At 45.0% G+C, this 16,051-nt stretch overlaps 1 protein-coding gene across 2 annotated transcripts in view; it reads right to left on the reverse strand.

Moving 5' to 3' along the window:
- Positions 1–2,440: 2,440 nt before the first annotated feature.
- The window catches only part of LOC120025654 (ADP-ribosylation factor-like protein 15), a 63,883-nt gene continuing 50,272 nt past the window's right edge, over positions 2,441–16,051 (reverse strand). For both annotated transcript variants that reach the window (XM_038970200.1, XM_038970199.1), the window contains exon 5: positions 2,441–3,519. In XM_038970200.1, the coding sequence (XP_038826128.1) occupies positions 3,367–3,519 (153 nt within the window). In that variant the 3' untranslated portion in view covers positions 2,441–3,366. The remainder of the gene's footprint in view (positions 3,520–16,051) is intronic.

A 16,051-nucleotide genomic window follows, 5' to 3' on the forward strand; every position in this document is an offset into this window, starting at 1 on the left:
GTGCCAGACAAGACGTCACAGGTGTTCGTTTTTAGTCAGGAAGTCCCTATTACATGTGCCATGTCATTGTTTAGCTTGACAAACATGGGTCGTATTCATAGGACACATAGTAGCAACATGTTGCAAACCGCTGTGCGACGGAAAACTAAAATGAGTGTTTCTTATTGGATAGAGTTCAGATAGTACCTTACCATTTCGTCATATTTTCTTCCGTTTCGTGCCTAGTGAATACCATGTTGACATCACAGGGTAGTTTGTCAGGAAGTCCTTATTTGGATATGTTGTCTCTATCTTTTTATATTCTTTGATCTGAATGCCAGGACAATTAAGATATGTTTGTTTGGGGTAAGCCCTGACTGTATACTGTACTACTGTATGACTCATCACTGTACACAACACACACACGCATGCATGTACACACACACACACACACACTTGGGGTAAGCCCTGACCGTAAACTGTACTGAATGAGTCACCATTAGAGAAATAATATGAGCAGTTCCTCTTGCTTATGGCTCTAAGTGTAGCAGGCTGCCGGGAGAGGGTTTGTGGCCTCAGTGTAGCAGGCTGCAGGGAGAGGGTTTGTGGCCTGTGTAGCAGGCTGCAGGGAGAGGGTTTGTGGCCTCAGTGTAGCAGGCTGCAGGGAGAGGGTTTGTGGCCTGTGTAGCAGGCTGCCGGGAGAGGGTTTGTGGCCTCAGTGTAGCAGGCTGCCGGGAGAGGGTTTGTGGCCTCAGTGAGGCTCAGTCTAGTCCAGGGGAAGAAATAAATGCAACAGAATAATAAAACAAATCATGCTTTTTCAAATGTCAAACAAAATCTAATCGAGAGAATAATATTAAAAACATCCTATCAATGACTCCAGAATAACAATTCATATTTAAGTTGCATAAGTATTAGATAGTTCTTGACAGGGCCATATCTCTTTATATGGCTCTGATTCTTGATACTTAAGGTATCCTAGCAACCTGACAATGAAATAATTGATGGAGTGAACACAAATGTCCTTTTTCTTTTGCCTTTATTGTCCATGTTGCCAAGTGGAGTTATGCATAAATTATGTATATACACAGTAGACCTTCAGAATAGACTAAGCCAGTAAAGCAAAACTGCTAAATGTCAATTTCATCGTCCAGTATAAACACAGACATGTGCCTGCCCTTGCAGATTATAACAAAACCATCTGTAACAAATGTACAAATTGATCTTGATATAGATATAAATGAATTAGAAAATAGGCAACTTGAAGAGTTTGGCTATCAGGGTATAAACACTTGATCGATACGTTACTATAAATACAACATGTTTAAATATTGGTATACTTCTCCCTAAAAAGACTAAACATACACCAGGTATCCTAGATCTAGCACTCTCGAGCTACACCTGTGGCACACGGCTGGTCTGGTAACCGCGGAAACCAGGTGGGTCATCTCAAAGGTTCAGGGGGGCGGAGCAACCAAACAGATGACGTCATCAGCAGGGAACAGCAGTCGCAGATGATTGACAGCGTCGAGGCACTAATTGACAACATTGGGTGTTGACACGCTCAGGTACAGGAGTGTTTTTCTGACATTCAATTGTCAGTAGCAACATCATCGCTGTACACGAAACACACACACCGTCCACTGTGAAGACTCTGTACTATTCATTGAAAATCTTCATCCTGATATAAATGTCATTGGCTGTGCCGTGCAAACGGCATCCAATCGCACACTACACCTTTTCTTAAAAACACAGAGGGGCAGGAGTTCCGCCCCTCAGTAACAAGACTATCAAATTACTCAAATACTTCGACATAATATCTAAAGTTAATTCTACGCCGTATGCATTTCGGTGAAAACAGTGGGAGAAAGATTTTAATTCAAACTCAAATTAAGTCTCACCTCTATCTGTGTCCAGCAAATTGATGTTGTGGAGTTGAGGGGAAAAAAATCGAACCAACACTTGTTTGTGAAGACACTTAGAAAAGGTTTGGCTTTTAAAACACATTAAGGCAGTGAAGTAGAAACATTTGTTACAGACCAGAAAGTGTTGTGGGACAAATCACTATTGAGCATGATACACTGAGTGTCCAAAATATTACAAACACCTTCCTAATACTGAGTTGCATCCCTTTTGCCTTCAGAACAGCCTCAATTCGTCAGGGATGCTGGCCCATGTTGACTCCAATGCTTCCCACAGTTGTATCAAGTTGTCTGGGTGTCCTTTGGGTGGTGGATCATTCTTGATATAGATGGGAAACTGTTGAGTGTGGAAAAACCCTGCAGCATTGCAGTTCTTAACACACCTACTACCATACCCAGGTCAAAAGGCACTTCAATATTGTGTCTTGCCCATTCACCCTCTGACTGGCACACATACACAATCCATGTCTCAATTGTCTCAAGGCTTAAAAATCATTATTTAACCCGTCTCCTCTCCTTCATCCACACTGATTGAAGTGGATTCATAAAGGGGTCACAGCTTTCACCTGGATTCTCCTGGTCAGTCTGTGTCATGGAAAGAGCCGGTGTTCCTAATGTTTTGTGCACTCAGTGTATATTTGTACAGAAAACATATTTACGTTCTTAACTCTCCCCTTTAGTTATTTTATTTGTCAAGCACGTTGAAATGCATTCTCTGTAAGAAATGTGCTACAGGAGATAAAGCGTATCCCAGTTACTCTAAACGTCACGCAAACGTGTTCACTTACCACAGACAGTCTAGTAGCAATGTGCAACTATCAGTCATTCAATGTACAAGAACAATGGTGAGTGAATAACAAGAATTATAATAACACATTACAGATAGTGTCAAACTGGTGTTCTGTAAGTCTTAAATAGGGATATTTATTTTGAGTGGAGGCGATGCATTTCCCACATGAAATGGGTCCTTCTTTCGTGGAGTCCACTAGGTCTCTACAGCTTGAAAACCGTAGTAGACTTTTCCATCCTCTTACCATGAAAACCCTGGAGGTCCATAGATTCTCGGTGGCGGGGAATGACTCCATGCTCTATGACTCCTCTGGGATCAGGTGGATCCATTGTGGTTTGCCATCCCATTGGCTTTGTAGCTATGATGTAGCTCCTGTTCGGTCCGACTATAGACCGATGTGGGGTTTATAGTTCCTATGGTTTAACAGGGCCGTGTGGGGTGTGTAGTTCTTGTGGCTCAGCACGTCCTGTGAGATCTGTGGGATTTGTAGTCTCTGTAGCTCAGCAGGACCTGTTGGTTTCGTAGTACCCAGTAGATGTACAGGACCTATGGGGATTGTAGTTCATGTACTCGGCGGGTCTTCTGGGATTTGTAGTTCCCTGTAGATGTGCAGGTCATGTGGAGTCTGTAGTTCCTGTGGGATTTGTAGTTCCTAGTAGATGTGCACATCCCGGCTCATATCCTGCCTGTGTCTTGGTCCTTGTCTTCCAGCAGCTCAATAAGCTGAGTGAAGCTCTGCTTCACGGCATCTATGTTGTCCACTGAGCTGCCCTCTAGAATCCAGCTCTTCCCTCGGGCCAGGGGCTCCAGTTCAAAATACTTCTTTATCTAACAGAGAAGCAGACATAGAAGGAGAGAGGACAGAGTTAACACCATAATTTCAAGTAACATATCAACAAGACAGAGAGAGAGAGAGAGAGAGACAGAGACACAGAGAGAGATTGAGAGCTCAGCGGTTTGGACACATTGAAAAACACATAACGGTGAATAAATATCTGTAACATTATCTCATTTGGTATTTCCTTCTTGATGCGCGGGTGTACGGCATAGTATAAGATAACTGATTTTGAATAAATAGTTTTAATTCCTATGTAATTACACCAATATCTGCCAAAAGCTTACATTCCATCTAACAAGAGCCAAGTGGAGACCACAAACTAGGCCAAAGTTGTACAAAAAGAGTGTCTAAATAAATTAAGCAATACAACTCCGTCCAACCATGGAAGCATGAGAGCAAAAGAGCAAAACAATAACTATCAATCCTGAATCAAATGGGAGAAAGGTTACCCTTGTGGTTTCTGCTAACTCCCAGTTGAGCTTAAATACACACCATTTTGAAAACAAGAACAGTGTCCAGCTATGTCAAAATGTCGAAAAAGACAAAAACACGGCTACGATTCTCTCAACACTTTAAAAACTTCTGCAAACACTTGACTCACATTGATAGGTGGTCAAGCCATCACAGCAGACAGTTTCTGGGAAGGTTTACTACCTGGTACCAGGGATCCCAGGAATATATGGGAACCACACAGGACCACTTATATGAGTCAGTAAGCCTAAGGCCATAATGGTCAGTCTCTGTGGTGGTTTACTACCAGAGGGGGGGAATGAGGCAAGGCCAAAAAGGCCATAACCTTATAAATAGAATGAGGGGCTTTTCCGTTCTACTAGGTATATTTCTATAGCCATAAGTAGGGCATCAGACTGTTTCAGTGACTGTTTACTACCAAGGCGATGTAAGGCCATGCTGGTCTCCTGGTCATCAGACAGCGTGGTGACGGAACGCCCTCTCCGGGTAATAATGATCTGAGAGAGCAGAGTAGTGTCTGGAGAATCGTGACCCCACACAGGCCAAGAATAAATACCTGGCAAAGCCCCACCCGAGTGTCAGTTCAGTACTCGGAGGAGTCATTTTTCACATTCGGAATACAACTGGTCTGGATAGTGGATACTATAGCAGGGTCGTGGTAAGTAGGGCAAGAAAATGCTTAGAAACGGAGCGAAACGAGGAGCTGCTAAATGCTGGTTTTCGTTTTTTTCCCCCATGGCAAAACGTTTTGCTACGTTGTGCCCTAAGGAACATGACTCAGCACTTGGATAAAAGGAATAGGAAATTAGGTCAAATAAATGAAACAATTTGAGTAAACAAGAGTCTTAACGGTTAACTTTTCCAACAGATTCTGTCCATCTATGTTTAAAGAGGAGAGTCCAGTGTTTGGCTGTGCGTCTGTCAGTGCCAGTCAGTAGGGACAACTTCCTCTTCTCTGTGCAGACTGAGGAGGGGGGGGAGATATCATGTTCAAACCCATTCAGAGAATAGGACTAGGGAGGATATCATAGGATACCCTAGGACACCACACTGCACTGATGGCCAAACCGACAGGAACAAGAGAGACTAGAATCTGCACTGACAGGCTGTAAAAAGCTCTCCAGAAAGTGCTGGAGCTGCTCTTGCCCTTTTCCTTTCAGAGCAGAGAGAAAGAGAATAAATAAATAATCAAACAAAACATCCTTTGAGCCAAAGCTCCCATAGCATGCCAAGAATGCTGATTAAGATTTCCCTGTCTGGGACTTCATCGCTCGCTGCTATGAAATTACACAATCCTCCTCCTCCTCCTCCGAGAGAGAGCGAGAGAGAGAGAGAGAGAGAGAGAGAGAGAGAGAGAGAGAGAGAGAGAGAGAGAGAGAGAGAGAACAGGCTTAGAAGACGCCGCAGCTTTTGTCTATTGTTTTTATTTTTGTGTGTGTGTGTGTGTGTGTGTGTGTGTGTGTGTGTGTAACAGTGGGATGAATGTTGATGAATTTCAACATGGAGAAATCAACAGGTCTATGAAGGAGAGGTTGAGAGAGGTTAGGGGTTAGAGGTGTTCGAGGCTAGCATGATACAGTACAACAATCCACTGTCTGATGGAAAAGGCTGACACAGCAGAAACCTTCCCATTACAAGTCTCTCTTTGCTGGACATCTCAACGGGGTCATGATGGGCAAGCTGGTAGCCTCGCTTGGCCAAACTTAGCTTACATGTAGGCTGAGCTAGCTAACGCAAGACTTTGCTAACAAGCCGGAGGAGAGATGTTGGTGGGACAAATCAGTAAGACCCGGAGGTTTTCTCTTTACAGACTGGGATTTACCTATCAGCTAGTCTTGTGCACCAGACAATTAGCCTGGGGACAAAGTTACCTGTCAGGTACATGAGTTTCTCTCTGCTCGATGTCTCAGCAGGGTCATGATGATGGGCAAGCTGGCAAGCTTCGCTTAGCCTGACTTAGCTGTAGGCGGAGCTAGCTAACCCACAGCAAGTATAGGGTGCGAGGCTAATAAGATGAAGTAGATGTGGGAAGGTCATTCAGTGTGAACAGCAGATAAAGGATTGAAGGCATAGAAATAGAGTGATTAGAACAGGCTTGGAACCTCTAACCCTGGCAATTTGACTGGGAAACGCATGGGTACACTCGCAATGGCTGCCTCGAATTGTGATGCAATATTTTCCATGGTCATGTAGAATGTTCCAGCAACTGATGCTGGATTACCATGGTACTGTAGAATGTTAATTAACATTTTGCTAACTGATGCGGCTCATGCAATGGAATGTACTTGTTGTAATGTCAGTTGAGTCGATTCAACAAATCACAGCACAGACTGATGTGTACACTTCCTGATTTTACTTCCTGCTCTGCTTCTATGGGTACAATCGCAATGTCCACCAGTCCACCCATTATGCCATCATTGACTTGAATGGGGACTCCTTTTCTATTCATTATATTTCTATTTGACTCTACGGACTGTGGTGGTGTGACCTATACGTCATACAGCCCCAGAAAAACCTGCTCAAAGCTGGGATCAATAGGATATTTTTCCAGGGCTGACGAGATCTAATCTGATCAAGATCGAGTCTGGTGAAAAACGGTGGGAGGATGGGAGCTGAAACCACAGTAAGATGGTGTTAGCCTGAGGAAGGGCCATGTGCTTTAAACATAATGATCAAAGTGGTAAGAGTTCATTTGAGGAAAGAAAAACTAAACTCTTCCAAAACATGATTGTTCCTCCCGTGGTGACAGTTCACAACTGCGCAAATCCAGACCTGCATCTGGAAGACAACTGGGTCATGTTCAGTAGACAAAACGTTTTGAAACAGGGAGGTATTACCTAAAGCGGTTCCATAAGAAATACTTGTTTTGTTTTTCCTTGTGCCCTACTAAATATGACCCTGAAGTAGCTAGTAGAACCAGCTACTTCCTGTTCTGCTCAGAGAGTATGTTAGATTGTATATGGGTATAGGTATTTAACAGGGTGCTGACTGACTTCCTGTATAACCATAATGCTTAGAGTGGAGGCTATAGCTCGGTTTAAGCCTTTCCTCCATTGCGCAGTGAGAGAGAGGTGAGGAATCAAGGACAGGAGAAATCAAGGATTTGACCTCTTAAACACTTTGACAGACCCTATTGGTACCATAGGGTGCTGCTGAGTGACTCCTGTATAACCCCCTGTGTAGAAACAGGGGCCTCCCCTCTAAAAAGGAGACCTGTTTCCCCAACAGGCCTTGAGGGGATGTGGAGGAGGCAGCGAAACACCACTGGTAGATTTACAGTAACTCAATTTTACAGGGGGGCTACGACTACGAGCCGCCTGAACGGGCTGACAGCAAACATCTGGTCCTGAGGCTGGAGCTGGACTGGGGAGCTGGCAACATGCCATGTCATCAGCAGTATCCGTGGCAAGGAGAGGGCCCCAGACTCCAGCCCTCACAGGTCTCCCTCCTTCCCTTCCTCCCTCACTGCCCTCTGTCCATCCATGTATTCATCCATAAATTGAGAAATCCACGCAAGGCTTCACAAAGAAAACAACCCATTGATTGACAGGTGACCCAATACTTTTAACACCAAGATACTCTGAGATCTACCAATCAACCTGAAGGGGATTTACACACACTCACACACATAAGGTAAGACTGATGTCTTTTTAATGGCTTACATTCTGCATAACTTTCATAGTCATGGGAGACCTTTCCAGGACCGTTCTTATTAAGCGGAGGCTGATGACAGCCACAGTAACATGCAATAATTTGACTAAATAGCTCACTGATTAGGGGGAATAGAACCAGGAAGATCGTGTAAATCCGTATTACTGAAAACATCTCAGAAAAAGAACTTCAGCCCACCAACACCACAGCTCCATCTGAAAAGTGAGATTCAATTGTGATGGTCTGACATACCTCTCATATTTCAGACCAAGATCTGATCTTTGGGGTGGCTCCAGTTTTGTATAAAATCAGTGGAAAATCCGGACCGTTCCAAACCAAACCTCCTGTAAGCCCTGTAACCTCCACAAACAAGCCTTGGGATCATCCCTGCTATTTCCCCACAGCAGTGGAGGGAATAATATTTCATGGTGGAGCAGTAGAGGGACAAGCATTGGGGATTCCTCAGCGGTAAAACATTCTCCACGAGGTAGCTCAGTAACCAACGCTGAGCCAAGACCTGATTCACATTTTAAAAAACGGCAGAGACGCTACGCACACTAATATTCAAACAAGGCCTGTGTGTATTCCATGAACTTGTTTTGTATGTACATATTACATATCACAGACATTTCGCACAACAGTTTTCACAGAGCACGGAGAACAAGGCCTGGATGAATTAACCTAGGTAGCCTACGCATGTAGGTACTATGTACTAGTACCCCTAGTACTATGTACTAGTACCTACACATGCATCGATAAAACGCTGCGTTCATACGCGACTTATGAGCCAGGTCAAATCTAACAGCAAACTTCTGAGGAGCACTTAACTCTTTTCCTCTCGCATTCCTTCGGTCCCAGTCTCCCCTTTCAAAATGGCAGATTGAGGGTACGTCCCGAATGGCACCCCTATTCCCTATATGGTGCTGTACGCCATTTGGAATGCAGCCGGAGTCTAAAGTGAAATGTTATGTGTGAGTAGGGTTGAGAGGCTGTGATAGCCCGTGAGCAACAGTGGCCAACATAAGCCCACCTGAGATAAAAGGCCCCATCTGGTGCCATCATTCATCTGTGTGATGAATCTCTCCTCACGTCACGACTAGTGACGCCACTCCATTATGCAAGGCTGGTGTGTGAGTTCTGGCTGCTGAGTGGAGTGGATGGCTGGGGCTGGGGTAGGTAGTCCATAACTCACACACGGTGTAGTAGACTGGGTCCGGCTGGTTGGGGCCCTCAGAGGCTTCAGCGTCAGAGGGCCAGATCAACTGAACCGCATCGGGGTGCGGCAGGAGCCTCCATCGGTCGGGGGCCACAGTCTAGGGTTGTGTACCAAACGGCATCCGATTCCCTATATAATGCAATGCTTTTGACCGGAGCCATTTGGGACACAACCTAGTCCAGTTAGACACACATCTTGGAGCAGAGGAGGCTCCTCCACTCTAACAAATGCCACAGCCACAGTAACACACTCCCTCCAGGGTTGGCCATCAGACAGAGGCCCCTGGGAACACAGGAGCTATTGCAGACCTCAATAATAAAACGCATGTAGTTCTATCCCTGTGATGTACTTGTCTATTAATGTTAACTATTATGACATGTTTAATGTGGACCCCAGGAAGAGTAGCTGCAGCTTTAGCAGTAGCTAATGGGGATCCTAATAAATTACTAAATCGACATAAGCGCCACGCACGCACACATGTACACGTTCAATTCATCCATCGATTCACGCACACACACACACACATGCATACACAACGCCGGGCACCCAGTAACACACACACACACACTCACAAAACCAGACGTCCCACTCAGACATACAGACCTGGAAATCTAATTGGATAAAAATACCTATTGGTGAAAGTTGTCTACTCTACTGCCATGAGAAGAAGTCTAGCTAGCAGTCAATGTGATTAGTCTGCATGCTCTGGCCAGACACACACACGCGCACACACACACACACAAACTGCGTAGTGAGATAGATGTCAGCAGGCTGTCTGGGTCTGGGGCTGTCTGGCCGGTGAAGACAGGGTCGAGGGGAACAGAGGGGACAGTGGGCCCGTGTTGTTCCTGTTACTCGAGCATCGTGGGTAAAGAATGTGGAACGGTCGGTCTGCAATAGGTGAAGTTTACATTTAGCCCAATGCTGTTGGTTTGAGTGGCTGTACGCAATATGTAGGTACATTAAACCTGGTGGGAGGAAATATTATGCACGATGTTGGTTTGAATGCCTGTATAATTCTCGGGAGACGTATACATCAGCCATGTATCCACACATATGTATGACTGGCATCCTGTAATGACAGTGAAGGCCAATACGTAATGTGTGTGTATATGTCTGTAAATGCATGTCAGAGGCACACACACACACACACACACACACACACACACACACACACACACACACACACACACACACACACACACACACACACACACGTCCAGCCTGTGTGACAGCAGCAGTCTAGACAGTACTAGCTGCTACAAGGTAGACGTAACACAGGTGGCGTTGGGGACAGCAACAAAAGGAGCCAGTGGGTTCAACAGACCTGGCCAATGCCACCAGACAGTGTGCGCGTGCGTGCGTACATGGACCTGGCCAGTCATGACAACCCCTCTCTGTGTGACCGACTGGCGCAGCGACCTTTCTCCAAGAATGGGAGCGCCACACAATGGTGTCTGGACTCCTCTCCCTTCTCTCACTCTCCCTTAAAAACTCTCTTTTTGCCCCCTCTCTCCTTCTCCCCCCTCTCTCTCGCTCTCTTTCTGCCGCTCTCCCTCTCTCAGGGCAGACAGAATGTAACACACCCCAGGACATGCCACTGTCACAGTCCCGCCTCTGTCTGTCTGTGAGACACACAACATGGCCTTTGTCTGCCGCCTCTCAAACGCATTTTTCAATAAGTAGAAAAGAAAATCTACAGCCTCCCCCGCAAAGATATTTGTCTAAATGATCGAGCCTGAACGCAATGAAAAGCTCTCGTTCTTTTCTTTCTCCTCTCCTCTGTCTTTGCCCTCTCTCTTTTTACATCTAAAGGATGGCTACTATTCACTTTGAGCAGTGCCTTTACACCTACGCTGATCGGGTTAACGCTGTATCTTTCCGAGTAAAATCACTCACCTGCAACAGTTTTACCGTATCAAAGGGAATACGAGTATCTCGGTTACGCTACACTTGCGGTACGAGCGACCTAGGGACAGAGAACACACCAGAAGGTCGCTAGAGAGATTGTTATCTGGACGAGGTCTTCCTCTACTAGCGGCCCCATATGTTGTGGGTTTCCTAGGCATCCGTCTCTATCAGTCAGTCCATAACTCTATTAGGTGCAGATGCTGGGTAGGGATGCTCTGTCTAGTCTCTCAAGCTGAGGTAATTCTATTATTATTCTAAATTACCAGCCAGCCAGATCAGGGACAGGAGGAAGGGAGATGGAGGAGGAGGGGTGAGACCCCAGCAGATTATTTTAAAGGAAAGGCATTGACCCCCATTACTGCACAGAGGGAGGGCAGCCTCCCCAGACGGGTGGGGGGGGGCAGTAAATTACCCCAGATAGTCAAGCCTGGGCTGGGTAGAGTTTCAGCTGCCACGGGGGTTAGTTATGGAGAGAGCGGAGGCTCAAGGGCACCGCGCATCAATAATCAAAGAGCAAAAGCCTTGGTTTTATAATGAGGATAAGAGCACAAGAGGTTTACTCACCAACTGTGCATGTGTGCTCATGATGTGCATGGGGGGAATGCATACACACAGGCACACACACAGCAGTACGTGGAGGAGGCAGCTGAGGTGATTGTCTTACTTACCCCAAAATATCGGCATACGTTCTACCTAAAGCTATGAGTGAGAATGTTCTTTATAAAGGGACTGCCAAGACATGTTGCCTTGCCTTGTTGTCTTGGGCTTCAGACAGAGAAAAGGGTGTCACTGTCCCTGTGTGTGCTTCCTGCGGTATTACCATCCATGGTGGTTCTCCCCGACACTAGGAAGTGTCATAGGAGAAGGATGAGAGGGGTTCCTGACAGACAGAGGGAGGGAGGGAGGACGGGGGTTGTTGCTGTGGTTTGGTGTGTGTGGTTTGGTGTTCCTTCTGCTGATCAGACACTGGCCTTGGCACCCATATTAGGCATCGATGCCAACGTCGCCTGAGTGAATTCCCATCCCTCTGCAGAAAACAAACGGGCCCGTTGTGGTCGGAGCGGAGCGCGGAGGGCGTGCCGTCTGTCGGAGTTGCTGAACACAGGGACAAACAAGGACACAAACACAGATTCCAACAGACTCCACAGACTCTGGGTGGGTGGGTGGCCCCTCCCCCTCCCCCCCAGACCGGAGTTCAAGTACTATTCAAAATAATGTGTTCTACTTTTGCTGTGCTTGATTGAGCTTGCCTGCTGTAATAGAAAAGTCCCAAAAGTGCAAAACCAGCCTACCGGGAACTCTAAGCAGGCTAAAGCAAACACACAAAGTATCTGAACAATTTCAAATAGTATTTGAACCCATGTCTGCCTCCCTCCACAGTGTTGTTGGCCCACTGGAATATAGAATCCAGAACATTCCACTTGAGTTTCAGGAGGGAACAAGAGCAGGTTGATTCCAGACCCAAATTATTTTCCTTCTGAGTCCAATACCTACCTACTACGCCTACCACCCGTGGTGTAGACTGGCACACAGTTTGTGGCATATCATATTTGTTTCTTATCTGCCGTAATATCAAATGAAAATTCCAACAAACTATTTTTCATTATAAGGCTTGAGTTTTGAGTCATGCAAGGATTCAACTGAGTTACTAATGTATGCCATTCCCTTAAAGCTTTTCCATGTGAATTTACGCAGTTTCAAAGTGCTCTATTTTAGTTGACTGTGATACCAGCTACCCTCAGTCACCCACACTCTCAAACAGACTCAATAACACACAACTTTTCCCTATTAAAAATATTATAGATTTCTTTGTTGATCCTCCTAAAAAAAAATGTGCTTTTGTTGTCCCCGACCCAAACGTTCACAAAAAAGTGGTTCTCCAAGTGGCTCTGTTGGCTTTCTAAGTCTCTACGGCTGTGGTACCTTACCTGCTTCACCTGCAATACAGCCGCAGGTGTGGCCATTGGGACGGTCCCTCTGCAAAACGAATCCTTCTTGGAATATACTGTACAATGAACTGTATCGCAGTGAACGATTTACAGGACCTTCTCATTTGTGTCGCCCCTTTCCATACACACATGTTCGTGGTATTGCACATTGTAAACACAGCACGGATTTGCCGCGTTCAATTGTCTGTATGCTATTGAATTACACCTGCATCATCTGCTACAGCGCACATGCCTGACTGTGTGCAGAGGCTGCACGTGGAAGCGGCACTGAAAACAACATTTACACTGCAAACTAACACAGTCCACTACGCCACGGTGTTAAAATGACCAGCCTTACTATAACAACAGAATGCTGAATTAACACGCAACTCTTCAAGTGGACAGGTATAACGCTTCATGTGCGTGAACAAGCAACTGTTACAAAACTTGATTGATCCTTTTGGTGAACAATAGTTCTACACAGCGCTTCCTCTGCAACCTGAAAGGTGCTGCTCTTACACGGTCCATATTGCTTCGTTTCATCATAATTGGGTCCTGGTATTGCTTCTGTCTGGATCGGCCCCTCTCCTCCATGACTCAACTGAAGAGTGCGTCTGTCTGCAAATCGCTCTGCCCCCTGCGGAGGGATCTAACTCTGTAATAAAGAGCTTATGACACCCCCCAGCTATGCAGCATGTCGAGGATGGAGGGAACTGAAGGGAGCCGAGTGCGTGTTTGCCTGTCTGTGGCTCAGGGACCAACGTAAGCCTGGAGGTCTGGCTCGGATGGAAAGGGACTAAAGGCTGCAGTGTGGCCGTGTGTGTGTGTGGCTGGGTGATTTGCGCGACTTCAGTCACATGGCGAGGCTATCACCACATTCCACTTGCAGCGTCCGCCTCATATCCACATAACGGACAAGGCCATTTCACCTGTAGAGCCCCAGTTACCCAGACCATGCAGGTCGCAGCCACGCAGAGATAAGTGCTTCCTAGTGTCCACAACAAGCGTTCCAGCCAGGTGGGTCTTGCTTGGGTCTGCCCGTCAGTTCTGCTAAGGGCGCATCTCAGAAGTCCACAGTGGCTTACTCTCCTTGTCTCCTTTCCCTTAGCTTAAGCCTTCCCCGTCAGTCCTCGTAGACCTGGGCTCCATCTCAATAGTCTACAGCTTCTTCCTCTCCTTGTCTCTTTACCGTAATTTGCACTGATTGGAAAAGACTTGACAGGTCAAATGAAATTGTATTTGTCACATGCAACGGATGTAGACTTGACCGTGAAATGCTTTCTTAAGAGCCCTTTCCAAACAACGCGGAGTCAAAATTCTAACATGCACAAGAATGAGGCTATAGACAGGGAGTACCAGTACCAGACCAATGTGCAGGGGTACGAGGTATTTGAGGAAGATATGTACGTGAAGGCAGGGTGAAGTGACTAGGCAAAACAAACAGAGTAGCAGCAGCATATAATGACTATAAAAGTGTGTGCGTATGTGTTGTGTCATATGCGTTAGCACATGGAGTGTATGTAGATGTGTGTAGGTTTTGTGTGAGATATATATATATACACACACACACACACAACCAGTCAGCTAAGCATTCATGGGTTTTTCTCTATTTTTACTATTTTCTACATTGTAGAATTATCAGACACGTCAACACGATGAAATAACACCTATGGAATCATGTAGTAACCAAAAAAGTATTAACCTGTCTAGGACTGGTTCCGCTAGCGGAACCCCTCACCAACAGCCAATGAAATTGCAGGGCGCCAAATACAAATCAACAGAAATCTCATAAATCAGATTTCTCAAACAAGTATTAGGCACCATTTTAAAGATAAAATTCTCGTTAATCCAGCCACAGTGTCTGATTTCAAAAATGCTTTATAGCGAAAGCTCCACAAACGATTATGTTAGGTCACCACCAAGTCACAGAAAAACCCAGCCATTTTTCCCACCAAAGAGAGGAGTCACAAAAAGCACAGAGATAAAATTAAATCACTAACCTTTGATGATCTTCATCAGATGACACAAATAGGACTTCATGTTACACAATACATATGTTTTGTTCGATAAAGTGCATATTTATATCCAAAAATCTCATTTTACATTGGTGTGTTATGTTCAGTAGTTCAAAAACATGTTATGATTTTGCAGAGAGCCACATGAATTCACAGAAATACTCATTATAAATGTTGATGAAAATTCAAGTGTTATGCATGGAACTTTAGATACACTTCTCCTTAATGCAACCGCTGTGTCAGATTTTTTTTTAAATTACGGAAAAAGCATAATCTGAGAACGGCGCTCAGAGCCCAAACCAGCTAAAAGAAATATCCGCCATGTGGCGCAGTCAACATTAGTCATAATAGCATTATAAATATTCACTTACCTTTGATGATCTTCATCAGAATGCACTCCCAGGAATCGCAGTTCCACAATAAATGTTTGTTTTGTTCGATAATGTCCATCATTTATGTCCATTTATGTCAAAATAGCTTCTTTTGTTAGGGCATTTGGTAAACAAATCCAAAAGCGCATTCAGGTCCAGTCGGACGAAAAGTTCAAAAAGTTATATTACAGGTCTAAGAAACTTGTCAAACTAAGTATAGAATCAATCTTTAGGATGTTTTTATCTTAAATGTTCAATAATGTTCCAACTGGAGAATTCCATTGTCTGTAGAAAAGCAATGGAACGAGAGCTACCTCATGTGAAATGCGCGTGACTGAGAACGAGGCTGCTGTCAGACCCCTTAGTCAAACAGCTCCCATCCGGACCCCCTTCACATGAGAAGCCTGAAACAACGTTCTAAAGACGGTTGACATCAAGTGGAAGCCTTAGGAAGTGCAACATAACCCATATCCCACTGTGAATTCGATAGGGGCTGAGTTCAAAAACTACAAACCTCAGATTTCCCACTTCCTGTTTGGATTTTTTTCTCAGGTTTTTGCCTGCCATATGAGTTCTGTTATACTCACAGACATCATTCAAACAGTTTTAGAAACTTCAGAGTGTTTTCTATCCAATACGAATTACTAATAATACTCCAATACTAATAATATGCATATATTTGCATCTGGGACTGAGTAGGAGGCAGTTCACTCTGGGCACGCTATTCATCCAAAAGTGAAAATGCTGACCCTTATCCCAAAGAAGTTAAACAAATCAAATCAAAATATATTTATATTTGAGATTCTTTAAAGTAACCACCCTGTGCCTTGATGACAGCTTTGCACACTCTTGGCATTCGCTCAACCAGCGTCATGAGGTAGTCACCTGGAATGCATTTCAATTAACAGGTGTGCCTTTTTAAAAGTTAATTTGTGGAATTTCTTTCCTTCTTAATGTGT

Source organism: Salvelinus namaycush, chromosome 31 (assembly GCF_016432855.1).
Source record: "Salvelinus namaycush isolate Seneca chromosome 31, SaNama_1.0, whole genome shotgun sequence".
In the NCBI taxonomy this organism is placed as follows: Eukaryota; Metazoa; Chordata; class Actinopteri; order Salmoniformes; family Salmonidae; genus Salvelinus; species Salvelinus namaycush.